The sequence below is a fragment of the Toxotes jaculatrix genome, chromosome 3 (genome assembly GCF_017976425.1).
Source record: "Toxotes jaculatrix isolate fToxJac2 chromosome 3, fToxJac2.pri, whole genome shotgun sequence".
Lineage (NCBI taxonomy): Eukaryota > Metazoa > Chordata > Actinopteri > Toxotidae > Toxotes > Toxotes jaculatrix.
In genome coordinates, this window is record NC_054396.1 from 404,551 (window position 1) to 427,382 (window position 22,832).

Here is a 22,832-nt window from a genome sequence, read left to right on the forward strand (position 1 = left end):
TAATTGATAATGGGTAATTATAACCAAAACCGTCTAAGATCAGACTAGATACCATCAGGTGTAAGTAAGAAAATTATTATCATTATCTAATTTGAGTGAATGGACCCCTTAAAGGGTTACCCCACACATACAAAACATGTCAGAATTGATGCTGAGATATCCTGACTTTTAACCCCAACATTTCCCATAGCCTAATGCAACTCAAATACATCTTGACTACACTTGTCTGGCCGCTGCACACCTTTCAAACAACATGCTTTTAATTTGTAGCACAGGCTCCAGGCCTTCTCTCGGACGTGACAGAGTCACAGACATCATTTTGCAGATGTTTTCACAGACTGAGTTGGGTATATTGTGTATTGAGTTGTTCTCCTTATGATGAGTAAACTGACCCTCATTTCTACATTTGGTGGTGAGGACCTTTAATGGAAATTAAATTGCGGTAGTTGAGAGGCTGAAGTTCACAAAATCGAACAGCTTGACACTTCATGAGAAAGTCTGAAAAATCTTGCAGGTGATTTAGAAAACTGATGTGACAGCTTGATGAACTGACAGGCTGCAGACTGTCTGCACCAATCAGGCGCAGCTGGAGTGTAATCAGCGAAAATGCAGCACAGCTGAGGACAAAGCAGTGCAGGGAGGATTCATGTGATACAGATCGGGGGCCTGTCATGACACATTTTTCTATCCTCCTCTTCTTCTCCTTCCCACTGTCTATTATTCATTCTTTTCACTCAAGTCCATTGTCTTTCTCTGTTTTTAGTTCTCTCGTCTGCTGCCTTTTGTCACCATGATCTATCTGTCCTTGGTGTCTCCTTGCCCTCCCCTCTGTGTCTCATCCACCTCTGTCTCTCTGTGGCAGTGACAGTTAGGAGGAGTGACAGCACCACTCAGATGTGCTCTCCTGCCATTCTGCCCTCCTCTGTGTGCAACACATTTTCATCTTAGCCTCCCATCCTTTTTCAGTGATCACCTTCCCCTTCAGATGAACTGTGCCTTGCCCCAAAGCTCCTTTGCTGCCCTCAAACAATCGTATAAACTCAGTGTGACACCTGTCTGCCTGCCCTCTGCAGCCTCAGCCTGACAAGTGCTCTGCTGTGCTTTTTACTGCGCTCTCTCTCTGCTGCTCTCCACGCTGTCCTTCCATTAGGCAGGCAAGGCAAGGCAAGGCATGGCAGCTTTATTTATATGGCACATTTCAAACACAGAGGCAATTCAGAGCTTTGAATGTGGGTCCAGCTGGTCAGCGCAGACGTTCAGACGGGACACACATCCTGTTTGGACATCTTGAGTGCAGGTGGGGAGGGATGATTACAGGAGGTGATTACAGAAGGTGCAATTGGTTGTGTAATGCCTGAGTTGGAGCAGGTCAGTGGTGTGAATGTGGGTTTAACAAACCTACAGTAAAACACATTCAGGTCAGATAAACACAGATTTCCAGCTTTTATTCCTTTCCTTTCTGTCTTGTCTTTATTTAATTGAAAGAAATTTAATGGAATTCAGTTATTTACTTTCTCTAAGTACTGATAGAGTGAGTCTGAATACCACAGTCACCTGGTGAAAGAGCTAAGTAAATCTGAACGTGGTCTGCATAGGTGTGATGAAATGATAGATTGGCCTGCTGCAAACCCAACCAACCCTCTATTTTCTTGTGGTTATTTTCTGTTGCCTTGTACAACCTTTCTCTGTCCTGTCATCCCTATAGACTAAAAAGTCTAGTCATTTAGTTTGGTGAAGGTATGGGCACATAACACAAAAGAGACATTCAAGAAATGCAGAGAATTTGTTGCTGTCTCAGGTCTTAACAATATCAAAATAACAGAAACTGACCCATATCCACCTGTCCCTTATGGCCTATACTGACACCCCCTGGCTGCAGAAGTGAATGAATAAATAAGTGAACAAAAAGAGATGAGAAAGTAATAGAAGTCTGATCATAAGATGGGGTTTTTTGACATCTTGCCATAAACACATTTAACATATCTTGACATTAATATGCTTTTTTTTTTTTATTAGGATGTGCCTTCTAGACAAGAAAGCACACAAAACCTGCAACAAAAGCAAAGGATGAACAGAGAGGCTGCTCAGCTTCAATTTAACATTTTCAATTTTTATTAAATGGTGTTTTTCATATGATTACAAGCAGGAAATGATAAATTAAAGATTTGTTCATTTATCCTAAACTAACAACTTCCTATGAGTTCTGTGCACAATATTTTTACATCTGGCCTGAGGATATTGGACAAATGTGATATGTTACTGTTCCTTTTTTCATCTGTATTTTTACTGTTAGTGAAACGGCTTAGTTCAGCTCTGCCACAGCAGTAATGCAGCCAGTACCAGAGCGTGAATCAGCTGGTGGATTAGTTCAGTTTCTGTTTGTTTTTTTTTTCTGCATGTCTCTCTCTCTCTCTCTCATCTTTCTCATTCACACATTTTTTTCCTCTCACCTTTTCCTGTTTCCTTCTTCTGTTCTCCACACACAAAAGCACACTTTAAAACCTGCTGTGATGTACACTCAAAGACGTGCACATATACACTTCATCTGCATTGAAATATTCACATAATTCACACTCAGGAGCAGGTCTATACACACACACACACACACACACACACACACACAGCTCTCCAGTGGTTACATCAGTGGGGGTATGACCAGCTCAGGACACTGGCACATTGTTTATGTGGAGACAGATTGGCTTTACGTAAGACACACACACACACACACACACACACACACACACATACACACATACAGGCACTCACCCAGATTCTTGTACATACACACACAACCTCACAATAAGGCACTCACGGTCACTCTTCCATGCACACACACTGACTCTCCCCTTCCCAGGACAGGCATTGTGCTCCAGTAATGCACTTAGTTGACTATTCATGCCCATGAAACTTTCAGCAAAAGGGATCATTCACTTGTTCACTCACAATCAGCCTCTCACTACACAACACACACCACAACACAGCTCTGGTCCCCATGCTTCAATAGTGGCTCATTGTTCAGGCCCAGTGTCGTGCTGCACCTCAAACACGCCCAGATCCACGGTAACTTGCTTCAAAATGACAGGAAGCATCTTTTGTAAATCCACACTCCACACTAAAAATAGAGGCGGATTATGTAAGCATATTGAGTGTTCCTCACTAATCAGGGAGCCCTCTGGAAGTACCACATGGAACAGGATTAAGCTACAGCACTATTACACACAGAGCGCATGGCGTGATAGATATTTGTGCTGCTGTCACATGCCAGTTGAGTAATATAAAACAGTAACGGCATGACAAGGAAATAGTTTCACTTTTTGTTGTTCAAAAAACTGAGTCCATGTTACCACGGTGAGAGCCCAGTGGGCTGTCCCTCACGTCAAGATAATGTTTGCAGTGCTTCTCTTTCCTTCACTGTCTCCTCTTAAACAAGCGTGCTGGTGTTTTTTCATCCGTATAAACCCATTAACATAAATCCACATGTATTTTGTTCCATTGCTGACTGTTTTGAAGCATGCTGCAAAGTGGGAGTGACTGGACATTATTAGTGAATGAAAGCTATGTTTCAGAAGAAAGAAGAAAAGCTATGAAAAGCAGAGCAGTGAGAATGGAGTATGCCATCTGACATCATGGAACCATGGGTTTTGGGTTTACACTGACAGAAAATTAAAACAGGAACAGGTCAGGAAAGAGGCTTCTGGGAGGCTTCTCAGAAAGATGAAAAACAAACAAAGAAATAAATTGCCACTATTTTAGTGTCAAAGGTGAAATGAATGTTTATCAGACCTTTCCCTGTTTGAGTACAAGTGCTGTCCCAATGTTCTCCAGTCTTATTTTATCTTTTGGTTGGATATGAAATATAGGCTGAGGTGTTTAGTTGTGATGCAAATCAAAAACAGTTGAGGATTGTTTCCATTCATGCTAATTGAAACAGTATGTTAGCTTGTCTTGTATGTCCTGTGACTCCAGAGGGCTTCTGGGCAAGAAGACTGGTGACATATAAAGAGACGATGTTAGAATGGCCTTCAGTTCCATCATGTTATGACGGCAACTCTTTGGCACTTTGTTTTGTGGCTCAGATTTTCATGGCGAAGGAATGGCAAGTTTTTCAACATTGGGAAAGATCCCAGGGTCACAATGCGAAAACGCTCGGGGACCCTGGAGATTGGTTTCCGCAGTGGAGGACGACCAGATGACTACGAAGGAGAGTACCAGTGTTTTGCCACCAATGACTTTGGAGTAGCTCTGTCCAACAAAATCCTGCTCCGGGTCTCAAGTAAGAACATCTAGACATGTTACTACAGAGTATTTGTGCACACATTCAAATGTCATCATAGGCCACAAAGAAACTGGTTTCAGCGTATTATGGTATTTTACACTGAAGAAAACAGAAGAAAGACAAACTGCAAATGTTTTCTTGTGTTTGCTGTGGAAAAACTTTTAAACATTACGTATGCTACAGTGCTGACCACATGTGCAAGCAGCAGAACTAACTTACATCTTACATTTTGTTAATTTGACCAATGAACTGTAAAGAACAGTAATTACTATTTCAGTACTGATCAGCTCATGGCAGACTTTTCGCATTTTTCCGTACATTTTGTCTAATGAGCAGAATCCTTCTCTCGCCTGTGTCTGACTGAAATAATTTTTCTCATCTCTTTCTCTCTTTCCCTCTCCTGTTCCTTCTCCCCCCCCCCCCCCCCCCCCCCCCCCCCCCGCCCCCCTCCCCGCCCCCCTCCTTCCTCCAGAGGCTCCTCTGTGGCCTAAGGAGGTGCTGGAGCCAGTGGTGGTGAATGAAGGCTCCCCACTGGTTCTACCCTGCAACCCCCCACCAGGCCTTCCTCCTCCATTCATCTTCTGGATGAACAGCGGTGAGCACCACACTGTACACACTGAGTGTATTTCTCCTCCCTAATGGAGTGTGATTTTTACAGTGGTTAAACAGTGGGTGAATATTTTATGTTTACTCTTAGAGGTGAATCATGACCCTCAGATAGATCTTTGTTTAAAGGAACAAAGATGTCATCTCAGACTGACTGCATCATTCTTGGGTCTGAGATGTGTGTGGTTGGTGGGATTTATACAGCCACCTCAGGTCAATTGGCATCAAGCAAAGAAAAACAACCCAGGTGCTGAAAGGTGAACTTTATTTGTTTTTAGAATCTTTATATTGCAAAAGGACAGAAATCTGTCTGCTCATCTGGAGACAGCCTTCATTTTCCTTTGTAGCTTTGTGTACCACATGGGTCCAGTGCACTGAGAAGCAGGTCCCTAGTTTGACTCCTGGCCAGACTCTTTACTGCATGTCACTCCTCTACTCTCACTCATCACATGTCTCTCTTCACTGTATCTATAGAGTAAAGGCTCAAAAAGGCCAGAACAAACTCTCACTCTACTTAGTGTGTGAGATGAATTTTTTTCCATTCCAACAAAGATTTCCTTCTCAGTTAGAAGAACAGAATAGAAATATGGTCCTATCACCTTGTGTGAACTTTCCCCACTCAGTGAACAGCCGTGTGTGACACACACGATCATATGCTTTCATATCAACCGCAGTACATCATATCAACTTGTCATATAGCCCGGACACTGTAACACGCCAACGCATGATAGATAGGACTGCTGGCTGGCGGCTGATTGGTCCTGGGGCACCGTCTTGACAGCCATATGGTTCACGTCAGTTTATGTGGTTACAGAGTGTGGATGAGGATCTGTCTGGACATCGTGTGGGTGTACATTAGCCTGTAGTGACTGTAGGATGACACATCAGCTGGGTTACCAGAGCTAGCTTCAACAGCTGTATGTGAAAATATATGCAATCTTCAAACTAGTGACTTCTACATTTTAATATTAGATTTTTAGCCTTTGATACAAGCGACCAACTAAAACCAAGATACAGTACACTATCATTAGGTTAAAATACACTTACCAAGCACTTTATTAGGAACACCTGCTTTTTCATCAGCCAATCATGTCATATAGGTCAGAAGCTTCAGTTAATGTTCACATCAAACATCAGAATGAAAATATGTGATCTCAGTGACTTTGAGGAATGATTGTTGGTTTGAGTGTTTGTGTAACTGCTGATCTCCTGGGATTTTGTCCTGGGTGATGTTCATCCTTCACGGTTCCCTTTGGTCCCATATATTTGTGATGTTAGTAATATTTTTAACAGTAACACATAACCATTAGCCATTGATGATGCTGATGATTTCAAAAGCTACTGTGCATATTAAATCAGTAACGTTACTGGTTTTCTTCCATATCTCTCCGTCCCTTATGTGTCTCCTCCTGTGTCTTCCAGGTATGACTCCCATCCCTCAGAATAACAGAGTGTCCATGGGTTTGAATGGAGACCTGTACTTCTCCAACGTTATTCCCCAAGATGCTCACACAGACTACAGCTGCAACGCTCGCTTCCACTTCACACACACCATCCAGCAGAAGAACCCCTTCACGCTCAAGGTTCCTACCAGTGAGTAAACAACACACATGAACACACACACGCAAGACCTGCGAATCTCATTCTCATTTCTATATAGTTAGTATAGTAATTCAACATTGAACCCACTGTAGTAACAGTCTACGAATTCTGTGGTCCAGTTCTCTCGTCATGTCTGCTGTGTGTGTTTTCATCACATGCCAGTCAAACTCAAATGGAATATGGTGTAACTCCATCTAGAGGTGATGTGATGACATGACATGAGATGCATGAAATCTGATATTTCCTCAGGTTGCTGCAGAAAAGCGAAGATGAAATGAAATACTGGATTCTCGTGATGTAATGTGAAATCTTTCTTTCAACCGTGCTGGTTTATCTTCAACACCAGTATGTTCCCTCACACCCTCTGTATTTGTCTGTGTGTGGACTGACAATCCACTGTGTGTGCCTGTGTTTTCAGAGGAGCTGTATAATGACACTGACCCCAATGGTGGTGAGTCCTCCTGTCCTCCTGTCCACCTGTTTAGTCATGCCCCACAGTAACATGGCTAGCACACTAACCTGACTCAAAGCTCAATGAAGTTTGAGCCATCCACTGACCTCAGACTGATCTTGGACACTAATTTTGCGTCCTAGCTGCTCTCTGCAGGCGTAGAATTTGCTATGTGCTTTCAAGTGAAGGTGGGGGGAGGGTGCTCCCTTTGACAGACCAGGCTTGTGGTTTTGAGACCCAGTGGGACTGAAGATGAGGCTCCAGTACTGAGGAGGATTAGGTCACGTGATGAATATTTAGTCTGGATTCATGCCTTGGTCATTAATAGTCATATATATATGGAAATAAGGGTTCCCACCTCCTACTTCTGCCCTCGTACACATTTCTTTGTGAGTGTGGGCAAGTGCAGGGGGCGGCTGTTGAAATGTTCACACAACACTACTTTAACACGCACTCATGCGTACATGCTAGCTGCTTTGCTTAATCTCTTAGGAGCGCACAGTTCTGACTGTTTTTGTGGAGGAGAGGGGGTCTAAACTCCAGTTCCTCCTGAGCCTCAGTAGCATCATCAGCAGGCTGTTTTCCAGGTTTCCAGAGTGCTCACTGCATTGCCGTAGCTACCCACCATAATAATTGTGTACCTAAGCACTTTAGCGTTGCCACTGACCCTCAATGTCTTTTTCTTGGAAAAATGTTTCTTCCTCTGGTCATTGCTTTTCACCTCCCACTGTCAGTAACAGATCCTCCTCACCCATTCCTGTCTGTTTGCCAGTGACTGGAGAAGCTAACTGCTAACAGATGCTTTAATCCCATACAGATCTGCATCACAAAAGGAGGCTAATGCTAATTTAATCCCACACACTTCTCAGCAGGCTGTCGCTTTTCTCTGACTGGATTTTGTGTCCACAGTGTTAATAGCATTTGTATTGAGATTGGAGCAGACTGGAAATGTGCTGTCAAGATTTCTGATGATCAAAGATCCAGAAAAATGAATCTGTATAATATCAAGCAGCAATTTTTGAATTGGTTCAGTCAGTAATGTAGTTGCAAATAATTACTAGCCATCAGTCAAATAATCATTGCCATGCTGCATAGAATTGGATGTAGTACAAGGTAAACCCAAACCTTTCTGGAACCCTGAGCAAGACGTCAGCCCACACTCTTAGATCTGTCGAAATCAAAATGTGACTCTAAACTCTTGCCACTGAAACTAGTATTCCTGCATAGCATTTAAAGGACAATCTGATTTATTATATCTTGGATCATCTTTTAATATGTTTGGCCATGGTTTCTGTTGGTTATGACAACACTGCATTCAACATTGTAATTGCTAAATTACAGAATATGATGACATTGCCTAAAAGACACCAAATGGTGGAAGAAACAGCAGTCAGACAATGACTTAGTGAGACGTAATATAAAAAAGAAAGAAACAAAAGTGAACGGCTGGATTGTCACCCAAAACTCCACATTCATCACATACATAACATCCTCACAACTATACGACCTACAGTACAGTACAGTGAAAGATGACCAGAACTATGAACATCAGACCCAAGTTGTAATAAACTGGAATTATCCTTAAACTAGGCAGTTTAAGGTAGTTTAAGAAAGACTAGAGTTTCCTTCCCAATGAGTTGAAGGGTCAGTTCATTCGAAAACACTGAAAGGTTTTAATGAGTCGGTTGAGGTGAACTCTCAGCTGAAAAATACAAGATGAACTCAGTGGAAATGTCAGTTGAATGAAAAACAAATAAAAAAATTGTAATTAGTTCAAGCTGAAATAAAGGAACCTGGTCCAGCTTGAACAATGGTGTATCTGTTTGAAGACAGTTCTCTTCCTGTAAGCATATATATAACATGTCTGACACGGTCCGTGCTGTCATGACCTGAAAGTAATAAAAGGTGTTTTGGGTCTTGTGTGTTTTCAGTCAACTTCATGTCTGTTTCAAATATGCCTGGGTGTTGTAGTATATAAACAGAGACAGCACATGGCAGTTTGCTCAAATCCAGTCTGATTAGCTGATCTTTTCACATTTTATTTTGTGTTCCAACTCTTTCCAACCAACTGAAGCAGAACTAATGTTACATTATTACAGCACACGTGCTTCTTGGTCTTTATCATCCCTCCTCTTTCTCAGTCATTGTTTGATGTGTGAGGATTATAAAAGGCCTTACAATCTAAAGGCCATCCCCCAAAGAAAGGTTCTGTTCTAAAGGATCCAGTTTTGGCAACCACTTGCGTTGCTCCTGAGGCTTAATGCCTTAGCCAAGCCCTGTGGGAAGGTTTGACACGGGTCTGAAGACTAATGCATCAGCTACATGACCCTAAATATACCACTGCTTGATGTTAAACTAATCTCATTACAGCAGAAATACTGGGCAAGTTTTATCAGCTGCTTTATTTAAGCTTTTAATGGCTGTGTCATCTCTGTTCCTTTAGCAAACATAAAGCAAGATCAGTGACCCTGTTGTGGTTTCTGCGTCTCTTAATGCCTTCCTGTGAGGGAAACCAGAGCGTGTTAGCTGTGTTTACAGGGAATTTGGCCTCACTACAGACTGCAGACAGAGCCAAAGCCTGGCGGAGATGGAACACAGTCACAAGGAAATGATCAGAATAATGGTGTTAGAGCTATGTGGCAGTTCCCACAAAGAGGGTGTTTAGCCCCTTGTAGGAAGTGAGTCATTCTACAAAGATAAACCGTAGAGCTCTTGGATTAGATTCTGAATGTGTTTGTGTTGTGCATTAACCTCTCCTCACTCCTCATCCGCAGGCCGTAAAGTAGCCGAGTCCACACCGACCTTCCTCTCACCGCCAGGCACTGAGAGCTCCAAAATGGTGCTACGAGAGGAGCAGCTACTGCTGGAGTGTATCGCTGCTGGACTGTGAGCTCACACACACACACACACACAGTGCAAAGCACATTGAATTTTTAGTAGTATTGATAGTACCAGGAAAATTATTGAAACACAGGGTCAGCTTTTCTTCCTTTATTAAAAAAAAAAGTCCTTTGGTTTTCTGGAGACAGTTTACAGTATCAAACTGTTTCAGTATTCACAGTCCATATATGTGATTTTTAAAAAGTGTAACTGATCTAAAGGACATATTTTGTAGTTATTTCTTAAAGTTCTTCAAACAGCTGTATGATGAAAATGAGTTTTGATGTGATGGCTTTCTTTTTTACGGAGCCCCTCTGGTGACATTGGATAAAAAAAAAAATAATGCGTGGCCACGAGATAATAACGCGAGGCCACGAGATCGTAACTCGTGGCCACGAGATAGTAACGCGAGGCCACGAGATAGTAACGCGTGGCCACGAGATATTTAATGCGTGGCCACGAGATCATAATGCGTGGCCACGCATTAAATATCTCGTGGCCACGCGTTACTATCTCGTGGCCTCGCGTTACTATCTCGTGGCCACGCATTATTTTTTTTTTTATCCAATGTCACCAGAGGGGCTCCGTACTTTTTCAGTATGCCATCTACACCAAAGCCACATTTTTTTTTGCTCTTCCCCTACAGACCCACCCCTACCATCAAGTGGTTTAAGAAGGGCGGGGACCTTCCAGCAAACAAAGTGAAAATTGAGAAGTTCAACAAGACCCTGAAGATCATCAGTGTGTCAGAGGAGGATGCTGGGGAGTATGTGTGCATGGCCAACAATCATTTAGGCAGCATACGCCACTCCATCTTTGTCCAGGTGAAAGGTGAGGACGTTGTGATCATGTGTTTTTCCAAATATAGATAGATAGATAGATACTGCAACAAATACAATAAGGCACAGTAAAAATTAGCTAAATTAAAATTAAAATTAGAGCAGCAGAATGTATATTAACCTGTGAGTGAGTCCATTACGGATCAGCATCACTACCTGTGTTCCACAGCGGCTCCTTACTGGCTCGACAAACCTACAGACCTGGTGCTCGCCCCAGATGAAAACGGGCGCCTGGTGTGTCGGGCCAATGGCAACCCTAAACCTAACACCCAGTGGCTGATCAATGGACAGCCTTTAGACAGTATGTGCAGCTGTTTCAGCTTTCTTTCCTTCTCTTTCTTTCATTCTTCTTAGCCAACATGCTAACAGATTTGTTAGCTAACAAACTTAGTTCTTGTTGATTATTGGTCGTTTCGCCTGGCAAATTTTAAACATTACCACAACTGATTGTGTACCATTTTGCTCCACAGTTTGTGTGAAATATGCCAGTGTTAGTCAGCTCAGTTTAAGAGTGACTGGTGAGCTGCTGCACTGTGATTACGTACATCTAATCACACACATCCAGTCTCTGAGCAGCTTCACTCAGTGACAGGATGTTTCCTGAGTGACCAGCTAATATCTTATATTAAGGGACTGATTACACTCCCTGTCTCATGTTGTTGTAGTCTAGGTATTTTTCAGATACAGTGTCCTGAAGCTCCATCATTTCTTCATTTTTATAATATCTTTCTCTGGCCTTCTATTTTTTGTCCTCCTTCCTCTTTCCTCCCGACCTCAGGCTCTCCCCCCAACCCAAGCAGACATGTGATGGGTGACACCATCATCTTCCGCTCGGTGCAGATGGGAAGCAGTGCTGTCTATCAGTGCAACGCTTCCAACCAGCACGGATATTTGTTGGCCAATGCCTTCGTCAATGTGCTTGGTGAGATACAGATGGGGAGCTTGATTTCAAAATGTTAACGGAGCAGTTACTCACAATGGCTGGGAGTGATATGCATCTGTATGCCTTAGCTTTGCTCTTCACCAGGTTCAAAAATCTCTGTGAACACATGAATATGAGAAATATCTTTTTAAAGAAAGCAAATGATCATGTCCCAAAATGTGTTCCTTTAATGTTAATAAACTCCTAGTCATCTATCCGATGAAATTGTTTCTACCTTTGGATTTCACATCATGCTGAGACATACGGAGTCCTTGTTAGTGATGAAGTGGTAAAGGTGTAATCCACTGTTCCTCTCCCTGTAGATATGCCTCCGAGGATGCTCGGCCCTAAAAACCAGCTGATTAAAGTCATCGAGAACAACCGCACCTTCCTGGATTGTCCCTTTTTTGGTTCCCCTCTGCCAGATCTACGCTGGTGGGCATTGATTGTATTTTGTTGTATTTGAATCCAGAAATAGCGCTTTTTCTTTTGGCATCATCATCCAAAAAATCACAAATCAGTTCATATTTTAATTTTTTGGTCCTTTGTCCACACATTTCCTCCATGTGTAGGTTTAAGAATGGACAGGGCAGTGGACTGGACGGAGGACAGTACCGTGTTTACATCAACGGTACCCTGGAGATTAAAAGGGCTCGAGCAGAGGATGAAGGCACCTACACCTGTGTGGCCAACAGCATCCTGGGCAAGGCTGAGAACCAGGTCCGCCTGGAGGTCAAAGGTCAGACATTGTGTCACTGCTGCACTCAGACTCGTATGACTTGTCATGTTATAGCATAACATTCAAACTCATAATCTACAGACTAAGGTCAGTGTTACAGAGTTCTACCATGACACAGCAGAGAGGAAGAACTCAGGCGGACGGGGGGCTGAGAGAGGAGAAAGGGGAGGGGGGGCAGGTGTAATAAAGATATTCATAAAAAGAGCAACGCCAATTAATAATATTAATAGCAATAATAAGATTAATAATGATGATGGTGATACCTGCAGAATGAGGATAGAGAGAGAGAGAGAGAGAGAAGAAAAAGTGCTCAGTGCATCATGGGAGTTCCTCCAGCAGCCTCAGACAGCTCTGACACTGAGCTTTATCAAAGAGTAAACAGTGAGATGTTTATATGAAGTCACTTGAGAACCCTGTAACATGACACCATGTACAGCTGATGTGCAGGACTCAGCTCCAGCAGGGCTTATCACTTTTTATATGGTTGCCTGTTGCATCCCAGACTTTTGTATGAAAGATGAAATGATTTCCTTTCCTTGTGCCAAACAGCCTGCACCTTTGGATTAAATGCAAACCTCTTGTGCCTTTTATTAAAGTTCCTCATCTTCTATTTGATAACAGATACATTCGTGGTCAAACTGCATGTTCTGCAAAAATATCTGTGCTAGCATGTAAGGTTGTATTGAACTGAATACAATTTAAAATAAGCAAACTAATCTGCAGGGCAGCAAGTTTTCGTTTTTTTAAGTGGCAAAAATCTTTTTCCGGACCGTGTTCACTGGCAACATTTTTTTCTGTGAATAACTTCTTATAGTGCACAGAAGTTGTAGGGAGGAGGTCGACGGGGACTTTCACACTGGTGGCATTACATTTTCTAAATGTATTTGCTAGTGCAAAGTTTGTTGACTGAGTTTTTTGGTGGTAATTTGTATAAAAGATTTACGCTCTCGCAGGTATTTACAGTGCAGTGGTGTGAGCGAGCCTTAGGTGTAGAGGACTGTCTCACATCTAGCTCTGCAACGTCAAGTCAACCAACAGAGTTTCACCTTCCACTGATATTCCTGCATGTATCTAAATGTGGGAGTTAATGTAATATGTGCGTGTGTATGTCTTCATCATCACCGTTTCATCCAACTCAGAGCCGACTCGTATAGTTCGAGCCCCCGAGCACCAGTCACTCTACAGGGGCTCACCAGCTCGATTCAACTGTAAGGTGAAGTCTGATCCCAGCCTGCCCATCACTGTGTCCTGGATGAAGGATGACAGGCCTCTCAATTTCGGATGGAGGTAATGGCGCTGGCGCTTAACTCTCCTCATAGATAATTAACTCCTCGAAACACCAAACACAGCCATATTGTTTTAAATGAAGATACCCTTATCCAAAATCAGCATTAAAGCTGCAGTTGGTTAGTTGGTCTTGGTTTTCAGATGAGATGTTTAACTTCTATTCCTGATACAACCTGGTGACCCAGTTGTTCCTTTAAGAGATAAAGCGAAAAAGCCTGCCACACTGACAAACTTATAGTCCCAGGTATCTTTCCTTTTGAGACGTAGACTTTCAGTGACATTTCTTCATTTGTCTTCTTGATGTAATCCATCCATTTTTAGAATCTTTGCTTCTTGTCACATAGTTATCAGGTCAGATATGTGATGTCACTAAAACAAACCAAAAACAATTGACAAACTTGTCCAGAATTTAGGGGCTCAGTTGGCACATAAGTCAGAGTTTCTGTTGTTATTAGGCTGTGGTAAACACAGTGCAGTTTTAAGTTTTTACACAGATCAGCTTTGATAAAGACAAAGTATAAGCTTGAAAAAAGAAAAGTACGCTATGCTGCTGTAAGCTATTAACAGTAACATCCAGTGGTTGGTCTCTGTGTGTCTCCCAGGCTGAGGAAGGACGACGAGTCGCTGACCATCCCCAATGTGCATGAGGGTGATGAGGGAACATACACCTGCACTGTTAAGTCTGAGATAGACCAGGACTCAGCCTCAGCTCGCCTGACTGTGTTAGGTACCCCCACACCCAGAAACGTGCTGGAACAAATTATACGCTTCAGCTAAACTGGCAACACTACAGTGGAATATAACCCCATTAAAACCATTCAGAACATTACCTGAGAAATATTATTGAAGTAGTTGAATTAAAATGTACTAAATTATTATTATTGTAAAAATATTGTTTGCTGAGAGTGTGTTGTTTCACTGTCTTCAGCGTTGCATTAGCCCCAGTGCATTCTAATGTTACACTCACCAAATAATCGAATAATCTAAATATTCTGCCTTCATTTAAAAAAAAGGAGGAAGGCTAGTATATCTTCTCCCATTACTTACTGCATCCAACTCATAACATATCATGTGTTTAAGCACAGATTTAAGACTGAAGGTACAAATAAACAATTTAAAGCCCAAATTGTCCCAGTAATAGTAAAACTCCCCTTTTAAGTGTAATGGAAAAAAGGAAAAGTCTTTACACATCTGGACAAGCTGTACTGTTTCTAGTTTTGTCTTTAATGTAACATTATCGTATGTAATGATACTGTACCTTTTTCAGCTCTGTGCCTTCCAATGGAAATCATGCATGTTTTATTGTACAGTTTACTAAATACTTACCTGGGTTAGCTTTAATTCTGCTTACTCCCACTGATTCAGCGGCATGCAGCGTACTGAGATAGTGTCGTTCCATAGCGAAGCTGTATTGTAGACTGAGAGTGTCCTGTGTGAGAGTTGTTTTTTTTTTTTGACGTGTGAAACTTTTGCATCAATGACAGTGAGTCACAGAAATAAGCCAAAAAAAAAAAAAAGTTAAAGCATTTACCACTAAATGTACTGAAATATTCAAGTATTGCAGTGATGCAGTCAATTTCTTTTGGGTGAAGAGACAGTAACAGTGGCTCAAATTTCTGTCACTATTCACTTGAAGACTTTTTTTGTCTTCAGGAAAAATTTCTATCCGTTGATTGACGTGCCGCGTTGTCAGAGTTTCTGTGACTCCGTCATCAGAGCCAAAGTCTCATCTGTACAATGTTACTTGCATGGATGTGTCAAATTTGAGCTAAGTGAAGCTGACTTACATTAATATAGTGTGTTCTATGTGACATGTTAACAGTTGTGCTCCCTTGCTATTGATTGGCTGGTAGACTAACCTGCAAACTCTAACCTTTATACCCACTTCCTGGTCCTTGACCCCGCCCCACAGAGGAAGCCTCCCTCAGCCCCTCAGTCTCTAGTGCCTTGCCTCCAGGTAACACATGGCTCAGGTGGAAATCTTTGTGTTTCTTTTCTTTCCCTGTTGTGTTTCTTTATTTCTCAGTTTTGTCTTTTTTTTTCTCTGCCTCTGTTTTAACTTGTGCCTCTGTTATATTATAATAATCATACTACACTTTTTGGGGGGGAATGTTTTTTAATGCAGCCTGACTTTTTACTTGCATGCACCACATCCTGTCAAATCATTTCATCTCATATTAAATCTCAAAATGTCTGTTCATCTTTCCATTGTCCACTTTGGGACAATCATTCCAGTCATTATAAGCTGTTTGTTGATGGTGTTATCAGAGTAGAGTTTCAGTGTTCAGTTTACTGGAATATTCCCTCTAAAACTGGGAATAGGTTTGTAGATTTTTTGGGCCAAATCCTCCCAAGTCCCGTGTTTTGCAGCATGCAGCATGTATGTGTATGCACTGTACTATATGTGTTTGGCTGGTCTGAGGTCAGGTCATTTCCTGTTCCTCTGCAGACCGTCCAGACCCTCCTATGGATCTGGATCTGTCGGACCTAGCAGACCGCAGCGCTCGCCTCACCTGGATCCCCGGCAATGATCACAGGAGCCCCATCACAGGTCTGTGGAAACACAATCCCCATTTACTTGCTCATGTCTCCTGGAAAATTTCCCGTTACTTTCATATTTCTGAAAAATGATTTTTCTCATACTGAGCTGTTTTTATGCAGCTTTCACTTATCTAATAGTGTCCTTACATGGAAGTAAAGTGCACTGTAGGCACATTAAGGAGACCTAAAAAATCAAACAAATTTAAGAGGAGATGATGGGATGAAATGACGTGATACAAGATCAAATAAAGCCATAACTGCAGGTGGTCCACCATTAGAGCAAGAGGGAACCTAGAGATTGTAGACAATCTGCTGAACCCCGTCAAGAACCTCTCCCTTTTCTCAAGCCAGATGTGTGTGTCTGCAGAGTTCTTGGTCCAGTTTGAGGAGGACCGCTGGGAGCCACGCAGGTGGCGGAACCTGTCCACTTACCCCGGGGACATCAACTCTGTCATCCTGCAGCTTGCCCCCTTTGTCAACTACCAGTTCAGGGTCATTGCCATCAACTCTGTGGGCCAGAGTCAACCCAGCCCCCCCTCGCCAAGATACAAGACCAGTGGAGCTGGTGAGAAACACCACACATTCATCTCGGCTAAAATGATATGTTGTTAAACAGTTTGTTAGAATAGGTGTGACCTTTGTAAAGTGGTGAATGTTTAATTTTTTAATAAAACCCATACTCCTGCATATTCTTAAAGACACAATACTGTACAGATTTTAGAAGATGCAAGCCAGAAAGCTTCGGGTCATAAATCTGCAGCTGTGAAAATGGGGTTTGTTGCAGTTGGTTTGATCCAAATGAATTTTGTTTTGTTAAAATAAGCCCCAGATGCCATTCCCAGAGGTCTACGAGGATGGGGCTCCAGCAAGGACAATATGGAGATCACTTGGGAGGTAAGACACGTATAAGGCAAGAAATTACATCTTGTAAATGTATGAAATTCAGTAATAGCAGAAGCACAAAAGATCCCCTCTCTCTGCTGTGACCGTGGAAATGTGAAAGTAAAATCAAGTAATCTGAAAAAAGTAGGGACAATGTACTCAGGACATAAGTATAATTATTTCTCTTTTTTTTCCGAGATCACGAAATGCATAGAGCTATTTTTATGTTCTAAAATTCATCGATTTGATGAAACAAAAAAAAAAAAATCCATAGTCTGGAGAAAATGACTGTGCTTATACACTTAGATGGTGTCACTCAAACAGAAATCACTTAAAAAATACACAATCTTCAAAAAAAAAAAAATGGATCAACTGCATCATTTAATGGTAACTTTCATGAAGTCGATCTGTTGGGGCAGTTCTACTGTGGCTCACAAATAAATCTACTGCTTTTGGCCAATGGGAAACACACTCATTGACAGCTGACTCTGCCATATTACACATTACACATTACATCCATGGTGGGAACTGCATCAGAAATATGTTAACAAGAGCTATGAGTTCCTGATTAAGTTCTTGGGACTACAACAATACAATAGGCCTTTAATCAGCTGATCAATCAGTCATACCATCCATCCATCCATCCATCCGTCCATCCATCAGAACTTTATTACTGACTCAGCGTCCAGATAATAGACATTACACAGATTAAATTACATACAAAAGCACAATAAGAAAACATGACTTGAAAAGTATATAAGTCATTGTCCTACAAGGAGACAGCTGTTCCAATGTGTCTGGCTGGGATTGGTGGTGTGTATTACTAAGCCCTTATGTTTCATAAGCCCAGCAAGATTTATTTTTTTCAGAGTCACTAAGGCGGCAAATAAATGTATAAAGTATTTGTAATGTATTGACTCCTGCAGCCACAGACATTTCACTTTTTTTTTCTTCAGCCTCTGCTTGATATGGAGAGAAATGGTGCTAACCTGCACTATAATGTGTGGTGGAGACGGAAGGATATGGGGGAAGAGTGGAGTAACGTGACCACCATGGGGTCCAAACATATCATCCACAACACAGAAACCTATGTGCCTTATGAGATCAAAATTCAGGCCAGAAATGAGTTTGGACTTGGACCAGAGTCCAATGTGGTCATTGGATACTCTGGAGAGGACAGTAAGTAGATACACAACAGATATCTTGTGTTTTGAAATACAGATATCACCAGCACTGATTTGTGGACAATGTCTGATAGATACTCTGAAACTCAGATCCTCACAATTTCCTTGGCCATTTTAAGCCATTATTAGTGGAATTACTGCAAATCAACTAGGTGCACAAACAGAACCAAACCCTTCTGACTTTTCACACATTCTGTGTCCCTTTTTGTGCGTTCAGAGCCCACAGATGCTCCCACTAACCTGCGGGTGTCAAAGGTTGACAGCACCAAAGCGAACATCCACTGGAAACCTGTGGACCTGAACACTATCCGGGGAGAGTTCAAAGAGTACAGAGTGAGACTGGCTGCATTTTTACAATGAGAACCAAGAGCAGAGTCGGTCTAAAAACCGATTGGACATTATTTTTCTCCTCCACTCCTCTTCTTCCTTTGTTTAATCTCTTTTGTACTTCTTACCCATGAACCCTTTTCTTCCTCTTCTCCCTCAGTTGTACTACTGGCGTGAGTCCAGTCTGGTCCCAAATCTGGTGGTCAGTAAGGAGAAGAAGACCAAGGGATTCTACAGCACCATGGCCGAGCCATCCGGCATCCTCAGTGACCTGATGCCCTACTCTAAATATAAGATGTTTATGGTTGTGGCCAACAGCCGCTTTGAGAGTCCACAGAGCAACACAGTGGAATTCACCACCAAAGAAGGAGGTGAGGACGCCTGTCACTCGACCAAAATACTACATCCAGGAGAGGCAGACATGTTGTGTAGTTTCTGAGCCAGGTAGCATATTACACATTGAGGTGTTACATGGGCCTTTTACAAACACAAATGTAGGTTCCTAAAGGGACATTTTAAATCCAGTTTTCTGCCATCCTACCCTTGTGACTTTATTACTGGAACCAGAAAATCCATACATAAGGTAAAAGGCTAAACATTGGTGGAGTGGACTGGAATGAACAAGTGGCCGTCAACATGGCAGTGTGACAAGCCCCAAAATGTGCTTTTGAGACTTTGATGCCTTGTAGGGAAAGAACATATGTTTGATTGAGATATCTTGGCACAGTTGAAATGGATTTCTAAGGAGACAGGATTAGTGGCAGCGAATTATAAAGTCCTGTTTCTTCTCTTTACTTATTTGTGTGTCTGTTTGTGTATGTATAGTTCCCGATGCTCCACAGTTCTTCAGGATCAACCGGAGGAGTTTTGATACCCTCTACTTGGAATGGGCCAAACCTCTGGAGCCCAACGGCATTCTGATTGGATACCAACTCAAGTACCAAACGGGTGAGCTTCTCTGCCTTGTCAAATCCTCGGCATTCACACGTGCTGTATGCACAAACCTTAAAGCATTCAAACCTTAGAGCGTTCAAACAGAACATTTTAACTTGGTGGTTCTACTTGGTGGTAACTTGTTTGTCAGCATGGTTTCTGGAGGTCGCGCACAGTTTTAACAAACTGTCTTTAACACTGTAGTGACAAGGAAGCTTAAGGCTCTCTAAATCAGCCACCACACTGTAAAAGCACTGTATATATGTGCATGACTGCATTATAATATGTAGGTCAAAGAGGATCCACTACATTCAACTACTCTATTACTGATCTTACTCATCTGTCCTTTTTTCTCTGTGTGTGTGTGTGTGTGTGCAGTCAATGGCTCCAGGGTGGGTCGACCACAGCTGGAAACTCTTCTTCCTAATACGACAGACTTCACCCTCCGCCTTCCAGACAGATCTACCCGCTACAAGTTTTACTTGTCCGCTCTCACTCAGGTGGGAGCAGGGGAGGTCTATGCTGAGGAGTCCCCACACTTTGCCAATGAGGGTGAGTGTTTCTACATTTCACTGTTTGTTACCTCAAAACAATCTCATAATCAGTGTTTCCCTAAAATGACACATATTAGTAAAATATGTGATTATTTTGATAATACTGATACATTTCTCATGAATATCAGTTCAGGGTTTCCAGACAGGCAACTAGTGCAGGATCTCAGTAAACTGCAGAGGCTGAGTCACAGCTCATAAAATAGTGAAATAACCATATCAAATACCAGTATATCAGTATGTCAGCGTTATATGTCTTTGATTGACGATATGGCATCATCTGCTTGTAATGGGTAAGGGTTCACCAGTGTTTTCTCTGATTTTCTCACTTTAATGAGCTGTAATTTTATCAGAAATGTGTTTATTTATTAGATTTCAGTTCAGCAGTTAAATTTCTGACACAGTTTAACATTGGAGCCACTGGGATTTTTCCTTACTCACAGTGTGTCTGTGATCCTTAACTTCATTCTACAGTGTTGTGTCTTTTACAGTGTAAGTACACATCGTAAAAGACACAATTCGTAGCCACTTTCCCTACGTGGGAACCAGGTTGGTACAATAGCGTGTCTATGTTGTGGGTCTGATTTTGTGAATCACTGGAAGCTGTGTGTGAGAGAGACAGAGACACAGAAAGTGAGAGAGGTTGTAGCTCTTTAGTAAACACAGGCCTCTTTGTCAGGGTATCAGATAGAGAAAGGAAAAAAAAGAACTGGTCCATCACAACCAAACTGGAGCTTTGTTGTGAAGAATAAAACCTGACCTGACAGGTTGTTAAAAGGCTTAGCTCACTCGAATGTTTTCATTCTTCCAGGTTTGGAGATATCCCCCTCTGAGATTTACCCATTCACCTCTGTTCACCTCCAGTACATTGGAAGTGAATAGGATTAGGTTGCGTTGCTCACAGCAATGAAAATACCTGAAATGAATGAAATAGAAGTGCTTACCTTGATTTCTTTTCAGAAGCAATGTCCCTGCAACTGTGGACACACCTCTCTGTGAACAGTTTTCATTGGGACGAGTTATTTAGTAGACAGTAGTACCTATGAAACGTTTTGACAGAGACTGATATCTAAAAACAGATTGAAAAGAATGAATGATTAGACAGCATCAGTGGTAAGTGAGTGGATCTGTTGAACTGACCTGCCAGCTGTTCTTGTTGTCCCTCTCTGTCTCTCTTACACCTCTCCCTTCTCTCCTGTCTCTCTTGTTCTTTTTGTTGGCAGAAGACTTTACTTATACCACAGCTCTAGGTAATGAGGAATGAGAAGCACAGCTTGTCTGCCTGTCGCCCCCCCTCCCCCCTCCTCATGCTCTGTCTCTGTCCATCTAAACACTTGGCAGCAGTGCAGTCCGCCTTCATTCCCCCTCCCTTGTATTGTCCACTAAAGTTCAGTAATATGTGTGCCATTTAGACTTTTAATGGCAGGATGGTCAGAGTCACAGGTGGAGGCAAAGAGTACCATGTACTGGGTCTTTTCAGCATTTAAAACTATGATGAAGGAATGAGCAAAGGCAAACTGAAGATGAGTCAGGGCCTGGGCTGGGGTGGAGTCTGTGGCAAATAAAATTGTATCATCAGCAAAAAAAAAAGGTAAATGATTAATGATCTCTGAAACTGGAAAGGATCTGACTAGCTTTTTTTTGAGCTTTCAAGCATATCACAGTCCTTCATCAGACTGAAATAGTCAAGTGAAATATAAAGATACAGTACAAGTCATATATATGAGCAATCACATAAGACTGTAAACTAATAGTTATTTATTGTTATTTACTAACGTATTGTGGGTGGTGCAGTGGTTAGCACTGTCGCCTCACAGCAAGAGGGTTCCAGGTTCTGGGCTCTTCTGTGTGGAGTTTGCATGTTCTTCCTGTACCTGTGTGGGTTCTCTCCGGGTGCTCCGGCTTCCTCCCACAATCCCAAAAACATGCAAAGGTTAGGTTAATTGGCTCCTCTAAATTGCCCATAGGTGTGAGTGTGTGCATGGGTGGTTGTCTGTCTTCGTGTGTCAGCCCTGCGATTGACTGGCGACCAGTCCAGGGTGTACCCCGCCTCTCGTCCATAGTCAGCTGGGATAGGCTCCAGCTCCCCCGTGACCCTGACGGATTAAGTGGTAGAAAATGAATGAATGAATGAACGTATTATTTCCAATCTAGATGAATTTACAAATTACCGAAGTAATATCTTCATTACTCTGTCAAGAAGCTGTCAGAAACCCCAAATCATTACATGTATTTTAAAGATATGAAAAGGACAAAAGATCTAAAGCTCTAAATGAAAACAGAGCAGACTGTTTTTTGGACTGAACTGCTGTCTATGCTACTTTTCTTTCTTTTCTCATCTGTCCATCTGTCCATCTGCCCGTCTGCTTCTCCTCATCTCTACACCTTTCCTGTTTGTGTCACAGTGCTATTTGCTGATGTGTGCTGTCAGGGATTGAATAAGCCCACTCCACATGCTCAGGTCATCATTAACTTTGCAAGCTGTAGGTTTCTCTATGATTCACACATTTAGTGAATGGGATATAAAGCTAAGCATAAGACAGTATAACACATCATATACATTACATCACGCATTTCACACATTGTAAATTTTTGGTATCATTATTTACTAAGTGATCTTTGTAGTCAGGACACTCACCCTATACAATCTTCCTTCAAAGCCTTTGCTTTGTCTTGACCTTTAACATTGGATTTTTGAAGCAGTCCCTGTTGGTGCACTTTTACAATTCAGTCTCACACCATCACTGCTTCTTCCTGTCTGCTGTGAGACACAAGTTAGTCTTGTGTTGCAACTAATGTGTTTTAATGAGTT

General features: G+C 42.1%; 1 protein-coding gene across 2 annotated transcripts in view; it reads left to right on the forward strand.

The window, feature by feature from the left end:
* Nucleotides 1-22,832, forward strand: part of nfasca (neurofascin homolog (chicken) a) — an 87,976-nt gene that overhangs the window by 39,122 nt on the left and 26,022 nt on the right. The window contains exons 6-26 of one of the 2 annotated variants that reach the window (XM_041035068.1): nt 4,077-4,273; nt 4,749-4,871; nt 6,305-6,475; nt 6,903-6,935; nt 9,710-9,821; nt 10,462-10,646; nt 10,824-10,955; nt 11,433-11,576; nt 11,900-12,011; nt 12,149-12,315; nt 13,455-13,602; nt 14,205-14,329; nt 15,515-15,559; nt 16,052-16,153; nt 16,511-16,708; nt 16,967-17,037; nt 17,982-18,204; nt 18,427-18,542; nt 18,697-18,907; nt 19,362-19,484; nt 19,848-20,021. In XM_041035068.1, the coding sequence (XP_040891002.1) occupies nt 4,077-4,273; nt 4,749-4,871; nt 6,305-6,475; nt 6,903-6,935; nt 9,710-9,821; nt 10,462-10,646; nt 10,824-10,955; nt 11,433-11,576; nt 11,900-12,011; nt 12,149-12,315; nt 13,455-13,602; nt 14,205-14,329; nt 15,515-15,559; nt 16,052-16,153; nt 16,511-16,708; nt 16,967-17,037; nt 17,982-18,204; nt 18,427-18,542; nt 18,697-18,907; nt 19,362-19,484; nt 19,848-20,021 (2,912 nt within the window). The remainder of the gene's footprint in view (nt 1-4,076; nt 4,274-4,748; nt 4,872-6,304; nt 6,476-6,902; nt 6,936-9,709; nt 9,822-10,461; nt 10,647-10,823; nt 10,956-11,432; nt 11,577-11,899; nt 12,012-12,148; nt 12,316-13,454; nt 13,603-14,204; nt 14,330-15,514; nt 15,560-16,051; nt 16,154-16,510; nt 16,709-16,966; nt 17,038-17,981; nt 18,205-18,426; nt 18,543-18,696; nt 18,908-19,361; nt 19,485-19,847; nt 20,022-22,832) is intronic. The other variant, XM_041035067.1, reaches the window with a different exon arrangement.